This window comes from Trichosurus vulpecula, chromosome 1 (assembly GCF_011100635.1).
Source record: "Trichosurus vulpecula isolate mTriVul1 chromosome 1, mTriVul1.pri, whole genome shotgun sequence".
NCBI classification, from domain to species: domain Eukaryota; kingdom Metazoa; phylum Chordata; class Mammalia; order Diprotodontia; family Phalangeridae; genus Trichosurus; species Trichosurus vulpecula.
In genome coordinates this window covers 394,432,685-394,447,807 of record NC_050573.1, presented here as the reverse complement: position 1 = coordinate 394,447,807, position 15,123 = coordinate 394,432,685, and the positions used below count along the sequence as shown (strand labels likewise).

Sequence of the window (15,123 nt, the reverse complement as noted above, 5' to 3'; positions counted from 1 at the left end):
ATTACAAAAAAAACTACTTACATTGAAATAGCTATCAAAATATTTTTTAAAAATCCATGGCCTCCAAATTAAGAACCCCTGTTCTAAATAATGAATCCCCTCTTTTACAATAACTAATTCACACACAACTTTTCAGGAACACAGCTACTATACAAGGCAAGCTATGCGTGTGTTGGTCAATCCCGCCCTCATGGTACGAGGCTCATCCATTCGGATGTCCTGTGTATACTGCTCCAAGGAGATTTTTCTTTAGTTCTTGAAAGGTCTTCTCAATGAACACAGTCAGGACCAGCCCAGCGGTAAATGTCAAAAAGCAGTGTCCCAAGAAAACGCAGAACTAAGGAAGGAAAGGAAGGCAGAGTGGGTATGATTGTTCTCTGGAAAAAAAAAATAACTTACATCTTTCCTTTTACTCAGTAAACATGCAATTGCAAGCAGGGCTTCAATATAAACACATACTTATATATGCATATGGACATATATGCATATAAACATACGCATTGGAGCAGAGCCATTCACACCCTTGCCTAGGATTCTCTCTAATTCTCTCATATATCATAACATATTTCTCTCCCATGGAAACTGTACCCCTCCCCCCCCCACACACACTCATCCCTCTTCCCCCAGAGATCTAAGCTTGCTATAAGATAAGATGCAGATTTGTGTGGGAATTCACCATACTGATGAAATCACAGGACCAGACCAAATAATAATGATGAGAGTAGTAGAGTGACCACAGTTAGTTATATTGATTCAAAATTTGATGTCAATACTCTAAAACCCAAAAGACAATGACAAAGAAAATGCTTTGTAGTAATAGTTTAAAGTGGGGGCAGATGGGTAGCACTCTGGATAGAATATCGGGTTTCAAGTCAGGAAGACCTGAGTTCAAATCCAGCCTCAGACACTTACCAGCTGTGTGACCCTGGGCAAGTCACTTAGCCCTGTTTGCTTCAGGTTCCTCATCTGTAAAATGAGCTAGAGAAGGAAACGGCAAACCACTCCAGTATCTTGGCTGAGAAAACCCCAAATGAAGTCATGAAGAGTCAGACACAACTGAAATGAATAAACAATACCAAATAGTATAAAGTGCTATTTATGTACATTTCCATTTAGATCTTGACCAGTTCCTTCCCTCCCTAAATTCCATAGTAACAGGATTGACCATTATGACCGCATCAAATAGTTCCGCTGACCAGATGACCCTCAAAGCCTTTTCACACCATGAAAAATTATAAGGATGTCATGTTATGCCAAAACACTCCTTCCCTCTTTCAAAGAAAACCAAGAACAATTAGGCTCAAAGAAAATGGCTTTTTGTAGCCTTCATTTCCCAATGAAAGAACAGATTGTGAGTGTCACAAAGAGCCAACAAGAGAACTCACCATGTTGGTGTCAGCATAGTGAATGAGAGTTTCCTGAAGGCCATTGTAGAGTATGATCAGCATCGGATGTACCAAGAAGCGGGCGTAACTAATGTTGGCAAGTAAATTCCAAATGTCCCAAGAAAGCACTTGGTTCACCAGACCTGTGAAAAAACAGTCTTTGACTCACTGTGGTAGGAAACACTTTCAGCCTGTGTTGGATACTCATTTTTGCTTCCTTTGGCTTAGAAGTCAGAATCTAGGAAAATTATTCTAAGGAAGTATCTACTACTTATTTGGATTTAAAGGGGTTTAACATCATTACCCAAACATAAAGAAACAGCTTCTTTTTGCTACTGTGGGTCTTGAGAGGTTAAGTAATCTGTTTGTACCCACATCCCCTGACTCCAAATTAACATGTTCCACTATACCGTGCTGCCCCCTTTTACCAATATTCCTGCCTTTGAAACTAGGCCATGACGTAAACATATCATTAAGTTCCTTATTAAACACTGTGGTTACTAGAACACCACTGATCATACTTCTTAAATGGACTGTGTCTTTTTTTCAGAACTCACATTTAGGGGGGAAAAGGATTTAAACAAAACATTATACGGTTTTAAAAACAGAGCCATAAATATGGAAATATGTTTCACATGACTGCACGTGTATAATCTATATCAAATTGCTGGCCTTCTCAAGGAGGGGGGAGGGAGGGAGAAAATTTAAAACTCAAAATTTAAAAAATATCTGAAATTGTTTTTGTATGCAATTGGAAAAAATAAAATATAACAGATTCATATAAAAAAAGTCATACAGCAGCTTAGCCACAGTAAAATTTTACAATTTATTATCATTGAGCCAACATCATTCAGTGACTAGTTATTTCACCAATTAAAAAGTCCTTTATGGTCATCTTGTATTTTTCCTTTTTCCCATTTTTTACATTGGTCACCTTCCTAGAAACAAGACAAATGACTCAGTAATACACGTTCTATGCTATACTATACCTCCATAGCCTTCTTGACATGCAAAAATGATCCAACCCACAGCAACAGCCCACAGTGTTCAGTGAAGTGCCTGATAGATGGCAGCTGCCACTGAATAAGTGTCAAAGGAGTCATCCACCATATACGCCAGAGACAAAACTGCTAAGAGGGTGAATAAGCAAGAAAGCCACCTGGTGAGAGCCTGTGCCTAGAGGAGGAAAAATATTTATAGCTTATGTTGTACCATCACTCTTGATTCCATCCATTTTTTTCCATGTATCTCTTCATTCACTGCAACTGCTAAAGCTGTCTCTGTGGTATGCTTTTACATGGCCTGTCTCAAGGACAAAGCATGGCAAAGAGGGTATCTTGGATGTACATGTGGGGGTGTGAGGGGAGGGATGTGGGATTTATAATGTTATGACCTGAGTCTATGTCATCAGCTCTAAGACGCTCCCAAGGAACTTCTGCTTGAACCCCAAGGTCTCAGGCCCTGGAAACATGTCAGAAGTTGTCTGCTGCCTTCCTTGACTTTCTGCTCTCTGATTATCTACTCCAGGTGGTGGGCCAGAGAAGAAGAGGAGGATCATAACAACTTTTAGAACTAAAATAGGTCTTAGGAATTATTTTATAATTCCCCTCTCATTTTATAGATGAAGAAACCAAATCTCAGAGAAGCAAAATGGCTAAAGTCACGCAGCTAGTTAGTAATAGAGCAAAGCTAAACCCTAGGCCTTCTGATTCTTGGTCTTTGCATTCCCCTACACAGCCTCTCAAGGAAGGACTTACCTTGCTCTTGGGAATATTAGCCTGATCATTGTGGCGCATGAAAATACTGAGCAATATGCCCATGAAGAAAGGTCCATATCCACAGCAGGGCTTGGTGTAGTACTCCAGGAAATACAAGATAGCTTTATGTTCTCTGAAAAAAAATTGAGGAAATTGGGGCAGCTGGGTGGTGCAGTGGATAGAGCACCTATCCACTCTGGATTCCACTGCTCTGGAATCAGGAGGACCTGAGTTCAAATCCAGTCTCAGACATTTACTAGTTGTGTGACCCTGGGCAAGTGTATTGTGAGGATAGAATTTATAATTTCAAAAAGAATCATATACATATATATATATACATATATATATACATATACATATATATATATATATATGTCTGAAAGGTTCAGAACCGCCAGATATAAGGAATTCTCAAAGTAGGAGGCAGAAGAATCAAAGCATATATTTAGTCTCCACAGTAACCAACCCACAAACCAGCATCCCCATTTTGATATTTTGATCAAAAGCTTCCAGGCCCAATAAGTCCACCTCACAAGAGTAACCACGAGGCCACAGAGAAGCATGATGGTATAAAGCAAAATCATATACATGCTTCCCTTCTATGGTAAAAAGATTACCCACTGGCCTCAAGTCCTTGTTCAGCACTCCTCAATCCACACGTAGGTCAGCTCTGCTACCGGCAGCCCCTGCTTCAGCTTCGGCTGTAGCTGTAGCTGTCTCTGGCTCCAACAGAAGCTATTTTTGACCATCTGGCTAGCAGCTTCTGCGGGGATGTAAGGTACGCCGGGGAAAGCACAGGTTCTTTCGATCTGTTTAATCAAGGGAAGCAAGGTGAAGGGGCCGACAAGCTTACTTTAATCCAGCATTCAGTCAGTTCAGGGGAAAAAACCAGCACCCCGAACTTCAGAACATTCATTTAGTTCAGGGAAAAATGCCAAACTATTCAAGGGCACTTGTTGACTAAGTGCGAAAGAGCCCATTTTTGGTTACCAACACAGCAAGTCACTCAACCCTGATTGTCTCCCAGCACCTAAAAAAAAATTGAAGAAATTAAGAAGGTCAAAAGATTTAGGCAAGAGAGTTGGAAGGAAGCAGAAGCCCATAGATGCATGGGCACAGGGAATAGTGCGAGCCGGAGAAGCCATTTGATAGAGTGGGAAGATAAGTGGTTCTAAGGTCAGAGGGCATGGATGGGTTTGGATACCAGCTGAGTAACTCTAGGCAAATGACTTTATCTCAGTGAGCCTCATTTTTCTCAACTATAAAATGAGAGTGTTGGACTAAGTGATCACCAAGTTTCCTTCTGGCTGCACTTAGGTCGCCCAGTGGATAGAGCTCTAGGCCTGGAGTTAGGCCTCAGACACTTACTAGCTGTGTGACCCTGGGCAAGTTACTTAACCTTTGTCTTCCTCAGGTTGCCCAACTGTAAATGAGAGTGATAATTATACCTACCTCCCAGGGATGTTGTGAAGACCAAATGAGGTAATATTTGTAAAATGCTTAGCATGGGGCCTAGCACATAGTAAGCATTATATAAATGCTTATTTTCTTCCTTTTTGCTTCTAGCTCTAAAGCCTGTGAGCCTTGGAAAGAAGCACAGCTATCTGCAGAAACTAGACAGAAGGGGGAGACAGGAAAGTATTAAGGTGTGAAAGAAGGTTGAGGAAGCTTGAGTCAGACGGCCTTGAGGTGAGATTGCCTATTAGAGAAAGAGAGATTTTGAATTTGAGCAATTAAAAAATATTAAATATATATTTAATAAATATAATAAGTATATTATATATAATATATAATGAATGTATTTATTATGATATAATATAATAATTATAGTATAATAAATATATACATAATAAATATGTTTAATAAGGCAAAGATACTATCTGGAGCCACAGGCTGTGGTAACTATGTCTATAGTCTGTAACTGCTTTTGGATTTTATTCCAGAGCTACTGGACCCATTGAGAAAAGCACCAAGACTTGTTCGTTTGTCTTTATCTATGTGAACCACATATCAGCAGCCATCATCCCATGCCATCCCTCCCATTTCTCTAAGTAAGGGACACACATACTTCGTATTAGAATCCTTGGCAAATATAGAAGTGGCCAAGAGAACAGCTAAAATCATTCCAGTGATTGTTGCTGAGTTCCCACACACTTTGGAAAGACTCCATGGAACAGCCGAGTGTAGAGCAGTTTCGAAGGAGCAAAGGATCTTGGTATGGTGTGGATGAAAATTGGGTGGAAGAACTCAGAAGGAATGGAGCGGCAGGCTTGGAAGAGGCAATGAATAGATTCTGAGCAGAGAGACAGTAAAAGGCTTGACTGGCTGGAACAAGAAAAACAAAGCTGGGAAATACAGGCATATCTCACTTTATTGCACTTTACAATGCTTTACAGTTATTGCAGTTTTTACAAATTGAAGGTTTGTGGCAGCCCTGCATTGAGCGAGTCTATGGGTGCCATTTTCCCAACAGCATGTGTTCACATTGTGTCTCTGTGTCACATTTTGATGATTCCTGCAATATTTCATCATTTTTATCATATCTGCTATGGTCATTTGTGATCAGTGACCTTTGATGTTACTATTGTGATTGTTTGAGGCATCACAAACTGTCCCTATATAAGACAGTGAACTAAATCCACAAATGTTGTGTGTGTTCTGACTGTTCCACAACCAGCGGTCCCCTATCTCTCCCCCTCTCGTCTGGCCTCCCTATTCCCTGAGACACAACGATATTGAAATTAGGCCAATTAGTAACTCTACAATGGCCTCCAAGGGTTCAACTAAAAGGAAGAGTCAATCAATATGGCAAACTTTGTTGTTGTCTTAGTTTAAGAAATTGCCACAGCCACCCCAACCTTCAACTGCCACCACTCTGATCAGTCAGCTGCCATCAACATCGAGGCAAGACCCTTCACCAGTAAAAAGATTACAACTTGCTGAAGGCTCAGATAATGGTTAGCAATTTTTTTTTAGCAATAAAGCATTCTTTATTTAAGGTATGTGCACTGTTTTTTTAGACATAATACTATAGCACACTTAATAGCCTGCAGTATAGTGTAAACATAACTTTTATATGCACTGGGAAACAAAAAAAAACTGTGTGACTTGCTTTATTGCAATATTCATTTTATTGCAGTGGTCTGGAACTGAACCTGCAATATCTCCGAGGTATGCCTGTATAGATTTAGGAAATGAGGACTAGGTAGGGGATTAACTAGTGGGGGGCCTGGAAATTCAGAATAAAGAGTTTTACTGGGTTCCAGGGATAATTGGGAGTTGTAGTCTTCTTTTATATATGCTGTCACCCTTTGTGAAAAGAATTTTAAGAGCGAGGGCAGTCCATGTTTCCCTTGTAAGGAAGTGTAGAATTCCAGATGCAATCTTAATGACAGTGGTTTAAGGGGGAAAATATATTAAAAATTCCACCTGGGGTGAACGTTTACCTCAAATATACTAATAAGAATAGGGAATAGATTGTGCTTTTATTGGTAGAAAGAACTGGCTGGTGAAGAAATTCCCCTTACTAATAAAACTCAGCACCTCCTCAGAAACTAAAATTCATAGAGCTGCCTCTATCAGTGGTGTCAAACTCCAATAGGAAAGGGGCCACTAAACCTTACATAGGGATCTCCCTAGACTGCATATTGACTTAGAAAACCACATAGTAACATTATCTATGTTCTATTGTACTTTTATTTGTTTTTAAAAATATTTCCCAATTACATTTTAATCTGGTTCAGGTGGTAATTATTGTGACCTGCTGGCCCCATCTGACCCTCTGACTTAGAGCACCTGTAGGTTAAGTGACTTACCCCGGGTCACATAGAAAATATGTTTCAGAGACAGGACCTCAACCCACATTTTCATGGCTTCAGAGCCAGTTGCCTACCCTCTACTATACCATGCTTTTACTAATAGCCTACACACACACACACACACACACACACACACACGCACACTTGCATATACACACAAGTATATGTGTGTACATATGTATTTGTGTATGTGTACACATGTGTATGCATGTAAGTACATATATGTGAGCGTACACACATATGGTGTTTTGAGTTTTACAAGGTGCTGACAGTAGTGGTAATAGTGATAGAGAGTAAAATGGTGACAATTATAACATCTACTAGATTAGATCATTGTGAGGATCGAATGAGACAACATATTAAAAAACCCTGCAAACCTTACGTCCTTTTGTAAATGTAAATTATAGGTAAGGTTGCTGTTGTTCAGTCTTCTGACTCTTCTAGATCCTGTGGACCATACTGTTCATGGGATTTTCTTGGAAAAGATACTGGAATGCTTAGCCATTTCCTTCTCCTGTGGATTAAGGCAAACTGAGGCTAAGTGACTTGACCAGGGTCATACAACTAATGAGTGTCTGAAGGTGGATTTGAATTCAGGTCTTCCTGACTCCAGGCCCAGGCTCTATCTACTGAGTCATCTAGCTGCCCCTATAGGTAGGGCACACATTGCCAAATCCTCTTGTCATCTCTTTCTAGTGCCCTGACAAGGGGTGGGGGGAGGGAGCGGAGAGAACAGCAGGATTAATCAATCAGTCACCAAGCATTTATTTAGCACCTACTATGTGCCAGATACTGAGGCACAGAGATAAAAATGAAGCGGTCCCTGCCCTTAGTGAGCTTACATTCTATCGGGGGAAACAACAGTTGTGCACGTAAAGAAACGAAAGATATATACGAATAAATACAAGGGAATTGGGGTAGGAGAGAGGGACTAGAAGCTGGAGCAGAGGAAAAAGAAGAAAAGCCTCACGTGGAAGATGGCATTCATGCTGAGCTTTGAAGCAAACTGGAGAAGCTAACAGGGAGAGTCAAAGAGGGAACGAATGATATTCCAGGCATGGGGAAGAGCCTGAATAAATGCACAGAGATGGTGACTAAGAGTTACGTGCGAGGAACAGCAAGAAGGTTAGTCTGACTGGACTATAGAGGCCGAAAAAAGGGGAAATGGAAACCACCATTTACCTTGCTTCTGATGAGGAGGCATCAGGAAGTTTCCAAGCCAGTGAAAGCTGAGCAGTGATGGTGAAAGATGTCAGGAAGAGTACAGCTCCCAGGAATATGAGCATATTTACCTCTGGGGAGAAAAAGGGTGGGCCCTTCGGCTTCCTTAGGCTACAAAGCTTAAACTCGAAAGGGTGGGAGAGGAGCAGCAGCCTTATGGTAGTTGCCTAGTTAGTCAATGGGAAGATATTCTAAGCTCAGAGATCTCTAGGCAGAGCCCTTTCTGGAGGTCCCCAAGGTCCTACTGCATGACTGGCCACGGCTCTGAGAGGAACCAGAGTATCATGCTGTCACTCATGGGCATGTAGACACACTTTATGTCTTCCCCAGGCCTTTGGAGCAGTGACTGAGAAGGGCATCTCATTTCCCCTGTGCACTATAGGGTTTTCTAGTAAGTATTTTGTTTGCTTGTTTGGGGAGTGGGGAAAGATGCCAGAGCATCTTCTCAGCACCATTTCCCACATCCAACCTCTGCCTCTCCTCAACTCTGACTGGACTGGCTTTGCAGGCACCCTAGTCCTAAGAAGTGTCCAATCTCTTGTCAATGAAGAAAAATACTTCAGAGCCTAGTCCAGGGGTGGTGAACCTTCAGCCTCAAGGCCACATGTGGTCCTCTAGGTCCTCAAGACCTGGAATCCACTGGATTTAGTGAAAGGGCTGCACTTGAGGCCTCCAGGCTGCAGGTTCCTCACCCCTGCCTTAGTTCTTTACTATGTCTCTTGGCTTGGGAAACTCATGATTGATCTACATGTAGTGGGGAGGGGAGAGGGCATGTCAATCATCCCTGACATTTTCAGTTCTGAGTTTTGGGCCTGGAGTCGTTGCCTTCTGCAACAACTTCCTACAACTCTGCTGAACATGACCTAGGGACACCCTCTATCACAAGGGGACTCCAAGTAAGTACGTGGCTGTAACAACAATGATACTTGCTGCTACTGTGGCTGTGTAAGACCAATAACACCAGCACACAGGAGGGCTGCTAGCACAAGTTCTCTGATCTGGTTTTCTAAGGAAAGCAACTTCAAGGGGTTATCAATCTTACTTTAATTAAACATACATATAACATTCACTTAGTTCAAGGGGAAAAGCCAGTGCCCTGAACTTCAGAGAGAATACAAATAGAAATTACGAGAAGAAATTATGTAAACAAAGCAAATAACACAAACCAGTCTGTCTATAGCAATACATACATAGTTACCAGAGAGAAAAGCAACATCTGGGTTTTTCAAAGCTTTCAAATCACAGGACACTCTTCCAGTGAGTGAGAGCCCCAAACAAAATGCTAACCTCAGAGTATATATACCCTTTTTCAGGGTCAGAGGGCATCACTACCATGCGACTCAAACTCATTCGACTTAGGCCTTAGTCATCAAAGACTCCCCATTCAATCAAAGACTCTTAATTGACACAAAGGCAAGTTTCAATCAAAAGCACTTCGCCAAAAACCAGCTAAAAGTCCCACTTTGCTTGCCATTACATTTTAAAGGCAAGACTCATCAAAGATACTTGATTACCTCAGTGCTGAGAAGCACTTCAAAACAAAAGGCAGCAAAAGGTCCCACTTTACCCACCAGATTCAAACGAGGGCAAAACTCATTAAAGGCATTTGATTGCTTTAGCAGTCCAAAAGAGAAAACAGTAAAAAAAAAAAAAAAGTCCCACCCTGCTTAACATTACAATGGCCCACTGGTTATCATGGTTATATCCATTAGTCTCTGGTCCTAAACTAAGAATTCAGTCTCTCTATCCTCCCATAACATTCTGAACATTCCTCTTAGACTGTCCAAAAGAAATCAAATTCAATTGAATTCGGTAAGCATTTAGTAAGTGTTGATTATATGTCGGGCACTATGCCAGCACTAGGGCAGCCGAATGATGCAGTGGATAGAGCACTGGAGTCAGGAGGACCCTGGAGTCAGGAGAACCTGAGTTCGGATTCAGCTTCAGACACTTACTAGCTGTGTGACTCTCTTTGCCTCAGTTCCCCATCTATAAAATGAGCTGGAGAAGGAAATGGCAAACCACTCCAGGGTCTTTGCCAAGAAAACCCCAAAGAGGGGTCATGAAGAGTCAGACATGACTGAAATGACTCAATGAAGATGATGACAACGATAAAAATAAAAATAGATCTTGTCTTCAATGAGCAGTGAGTACTGAAGGAGGAGAAAGGAGAATGTGACAACAAAAATGCATAGGAAAGAAATGCAAAGGAATTTGAGGATTGAGAATCACTAAGAACCAGGGAAATTAGGAAAGGGCTTTGGTAGAAGGTGGCACTTGAGTCGAGGCTTCAGGGGAGGGAGGTTGGAGACGGGATGGCCTGTGAAGAGAACAGCAAGTTAGACGATTTGGCTTGAATATAGGAGAGTCAAAGGCAATCAACTGGAAAAATCAACTAAAGGGAGTTTGTATTTTATCCTACATCCCAAAGTCACACAGCTAGCAAGCGTCTGAGGCCGCATTTGAACTCAGGTTTGCCTGACCTCTCAAGCAAAGGGTGCCATAGTTAGGTCTGTGCTTTGAGACCCTTCATTGGGCAGCTCTGTGGATGGAGGCTTTGAGAAGAGGGAGATTGGAAGCAAGGAGTCCAAAGAGAGGCTACTGAGATAGTCCAAGAGAGAGGAGATCGAGGTCTGGACTGGGCTAATACAAATAATTGCAGTTGAACATCATGGAACATCCCTGGTATGCTGGACCAAGCTCCTGATTTCTGTTCTTAAAGATAGACAAGCTCTTCCTTGTCCACATGAACTGAGGCAAACAGTGGTACTGATAATTTGGAGGCACTGAGCAATTCAGCAGTTGTATGTATGTATGTATGTAGGTAGGTATGTAGGTATGTGTAGGTATGTGCATGTGTGTATGCAGATGTATGTGTATGTATGCGTATGTCTTTATACATTTGGTGTGGGAATGTATTATTTGCTGGGGGAGGGAGGTAGCGTTTCAGATTTATCTTTTGTTTATTATGCTGTTGATAGCTTCATATTGAAATGAAAGTGTATTCTCTTTTTCTGCATTTACTAGGTGGATGGAGAAGGTGGCAAAGCAGGTTGGGGGAGATCAAACAGGTGAAAACTCTAACATAGATAATCCACAAATTGTAAATCCATCCATAAATAATGAAGCCCTTAAAACTTTGCTGAAACAAAATAAATAGAAGTGATTAAAAACCAGTGTTGGCAGGGCTCCAGGGAAAAACAACACACACGTTGCTGGCTGGCATTTTAAATTGGTCCAATCTTGCTAGTGAATAGTCTTGGGTATTACGAATGTAGCAAGAGTTACAAAGCTGTTCATACCCTTTGACCTGGTAATCCCATTCCTGGGAATGTACTGAAGGAAATCACCCCAAACAGTGGGAAAATAATTTGTGCAAAGTGCGTATGCTAGCCAAAAAACTGATCATAACAAAAAAACTGGAAGCATCCTGAATGCACTCACTATAGTAAGGGAAACAGCTTATAAACTATGAGTCACTAATACAATTAAATATACAGGGATTTTAACAACAATCAATATGTAAAAATGTACTTGTGAGATAATATTTCATGAAAGCCATAACACACGCTAATACGTATAGAATGAGAGCAACTATAGAAAAATCTAGTAGAACGTCAGGTCCCTGAAGGCAACAACTTTTTTTTTTTTAATCTCCAGTCCTTGTACAATGCCTGGCACAAGCAGAATGTTTTTTGAAGGCAGATAGGTGGCAGTGCACAGAGCACTCTGGGCCTGAGGTCAAGTAAACCTGAGTTCAAATGCAGCCTGAGACGCTTGCTAGCTGTGTGACTTTGGGACTCAGTTTTCTCATCTTTAAAATAAAGGGATTGGACTACTTATCCCATTAGGCTAATTCCAACTGAATCTCTGATTGAATTGGACAGAAATGAGAAGGAAACTTTGAGGAATGTCAATAGGTTAGCGTTTGATATTCATTTTGTATTTGTTTGTTTTTCATAGAAAGTTGCAAGTTGTTGTTCAGTCATATCTGGCTCTTCATGACCCCATTTGGGGTTTTCTTGGCAAAGATACCAGAGGGGTTTGCCATTGCCTTCTCCAGCTCATTTTATAGATGAGGGAATTTAGGCAAACAAGGTTAAGTGACTTGTCTAGGGTCACACAGCTAGAAAGTGTCTGAGATCAGATCTGAACTCAAGAAAATGAATCTTCCTGACTTCAGGCCTGCCACTCTATCTGTTGTGCCACCTAGTTGCCAGTTACTTAAGTATCTAACTTTTAAAAAGCTTTACTTCCCTCTGCTAAGGCTCTATGGAGAGGGGTCACCTTAGCAGCATCCCAGGCCTAAATGAAACTCACTTTCTATGGATGAAGATCACAAGAGGTGTTCTAAGATGGAACTGGAAATCATCAGCGAGATCCCACGTTCAGCCATTGCACTGAAAACAGAGAGAAAGAAAAAGTCACATCTTTCTCACACTTTCCAGCAAAAATAAACTTCCTGAAATTGCAGCTTTTCCTGACTGCTCTGGCCATGAGAAGGAGGTGCTAAAGGGGAATGTTTGGACAGCTGCTGATTGCTTCTGTGGGCAAGTTGTCTCCAGTGGGGCTGAAAGGATGTTTGGGCAGCTGGTGGGTCATTCTGTGGGCAATCTTTGCCCTCTGAGTGACTAGGGGGAATATGTATAGCCACGTTCAGAGCTGCAACCTGAGTGAGGTAACTGAGATTCTGCTAGAGACATTGTGGGGGAGGCACAATAAGCACGCTTTTTCCCCAAAGCGATCCTTCAGCCCACTCTCTATGCACTTTGTGGTTCTCCCCTGGCCCAGGCAACATGGCATAACAGTTCTTCCTTCCTTGCTTGATTAACCCTGGGCAGCCACCCTCCCATTTTCAGACTTCCATCACCATGGGCTCCCCCATTCTCTCAACCGAGGCCAAATTTAGGGGAATGCAGGGGAAAGAACAACCTTCTCTGGTAAGATAAGTGTATACATACATATATACATACGTGTGTGTGTGTGTGTGTGTGTGTGTGTGTGTATGTGTGAAAATAATCTTAACTATTTGGAAAATTGATACACAAATTCCTAATACCTGGAGAATTTATATGGAGCCCTGGTGGTGCCTATAGTCCTATTTCCAGTGTTTGATTAGAGAACTAAAAAACATGCTCTCTGGAGTCATATTATGACACCTTCTGCAGCAGAGTAGACTTGATTGGTGTTTGGTTAGTCTGACACTACACCACCACCACTACCACCATCGCTCCCAACTAAATCTGCTTCAGATAGAAGAATTTCTAATCATCATTCTGGCCACTCAGCAACTGTTTGGCATCAGAAGTTGGGCAAAATCCTATCCTTAAAATGCACAGGAGAAATGAGTTACAAGAAAGGGAGAAGATAAGACATTCATTCATTTATTATTCATTCAACAAATTTTAATTAACCACTAACTGCAAGCATGGATATCATTGAGGAGCTCCTTTAATGTCCTGGTGTTTGGTGCAATCATCAAGGTAGCACCTACCCCAGGAGCGTCCAGAGAATCCAGAGAGATTCCCTCTTCCATTTGGATATTGCACATAGGCAAACACCTTTGTTGAGTATTCATTTTTCTGTTTTGTGCCTCACTTGGATTGAGGGTGTCACTGAGCAGAGGAATCTTTGGAGATTGTGGTCATTACAATTCATTTGTTACTTGCACCCTTATGTCTAGCAAATTCCCACCACCTGTTACTCTCTTTAATCCCTTTATTCTTTAATCATCTCCTACATAAGAGTAAACCAAGTCTCAGCTCATTGCAATCACAATCTCACACCCCTGAGATCCCAACTCTGTCTACCTCTACCATTGTGCCCTCTGAAATTCCCATTCCATAGTGAACAAACTTCCCTTCATTCTGGATCTCTTTCTTTCATGCTCCTTCCTCCTTCTGGAGCTTATAAACACCTGCTCCTCCTGGATGACACTGCCTCCCTAGCTGTCCTACATATGTTCTTGATACCATCCTCTTTAGTCTTTGTCATCAAACTATCCCCTCAATCACCTCCTTCCCTCCTCTAATCTTCAGTATCTCTCTCTTTGTCTACTTCTTCCTTCCTCTGTACCTTCAAGCATGCCCAGGTTTCTCTGATCTTTATAAAAATTTCCCTAGACTCTACCCTCCTCTTACACTTTTATTCTACATTTTTTCTTCCCCTTCTCAGCCAAATTCCTAGAAAAAATAAACTATTTGCATTTCCACTTCTTCTCTCCCAGTCACTCCTCACCTCTTTGCAATCTGGCTTCCAAACATAGCACTCAACTAAAACTACTTTTCCAAAGTTTCCAACAATCTCTTAATTGTCAAACCCCATGGTCTTTTCTCTTTCCTCATCCTTCTTGACTTATGTTGCATACGACAGTATTGATCACTCTTCTCCCTTGTCTCTCCTCTCTGAGCTTTAATGACACACTACTCTCTCCTATCTGCTGTATATGACTACTCCTTCTCAGTTTCTTTTGCTGGATCAGCATCCATATCAAACTGCCTAAATGTAGGTGTCCTTCCAATGTTCCAGCTTTGGCCTTCCACCTCTTTCTATACTTTCTCTCTTAACCTTATCTGCTCCTGTGAGTTTAATTTGTCGTCTCTAAGCAAAGACTCACAGATGTCTATATTCAACCTCAAACTCTTTACTGAGTTTCAGTTCTGAATGACCAACTGTTTATTGGACATTTCAAACTAGATGTCCCAGAGAAACCTCTAACTCAACATGCACAAACAGAACTTGTTACCTTTCCCCTACAGCCCACCTGTCTTCCCCAAATTCCTTTTTTGGTTAAGGGGTTGGGGGGCACCATTTTTCTAGTTTCTTAAGGGTACAACCTTGACTCCTCATACAGTTACATTACTTATCTAATCAGTTTGCAAATTTGGCCATTTCTACCTCCACAATATCTCTTACATCTGATGCCTTTTCTCTAATTCCAAC

At 41.4% G+C, this 15,123-nt stretch overlaps 1 protein-coding gene across 1 annotated transcript in view; it reads right to left on the bottom strand.

Moving 5' to 3' along the window:
* Window positions 1–202: 202 nt before the first annotated feature.
* Window positions 203–15,123, bottom strand: part of LOC118838913 (O-acyltransferase like protein) — a 90,258-nt gene continuing 75,337 nt past the window's right edge. Inside the window, 6 exon segments of the mRNA XM_036746297.1 lie at window positions 203–337; window positions 1,386–1,528; window positions 2,375–2,561; window positions 3,143–3,275; window positions 8,143–8,252; window positions 12,498–12,581. Of these exon segments, the coding sequence (XP_036602192.1) occupies window positions 203–337; window positions 1,386–1,528; window positions 2,375–2,561; window positions 3,143–3,275; window positions 8,143–8,252; window positions 12,498–12,581 (792 nt within the window).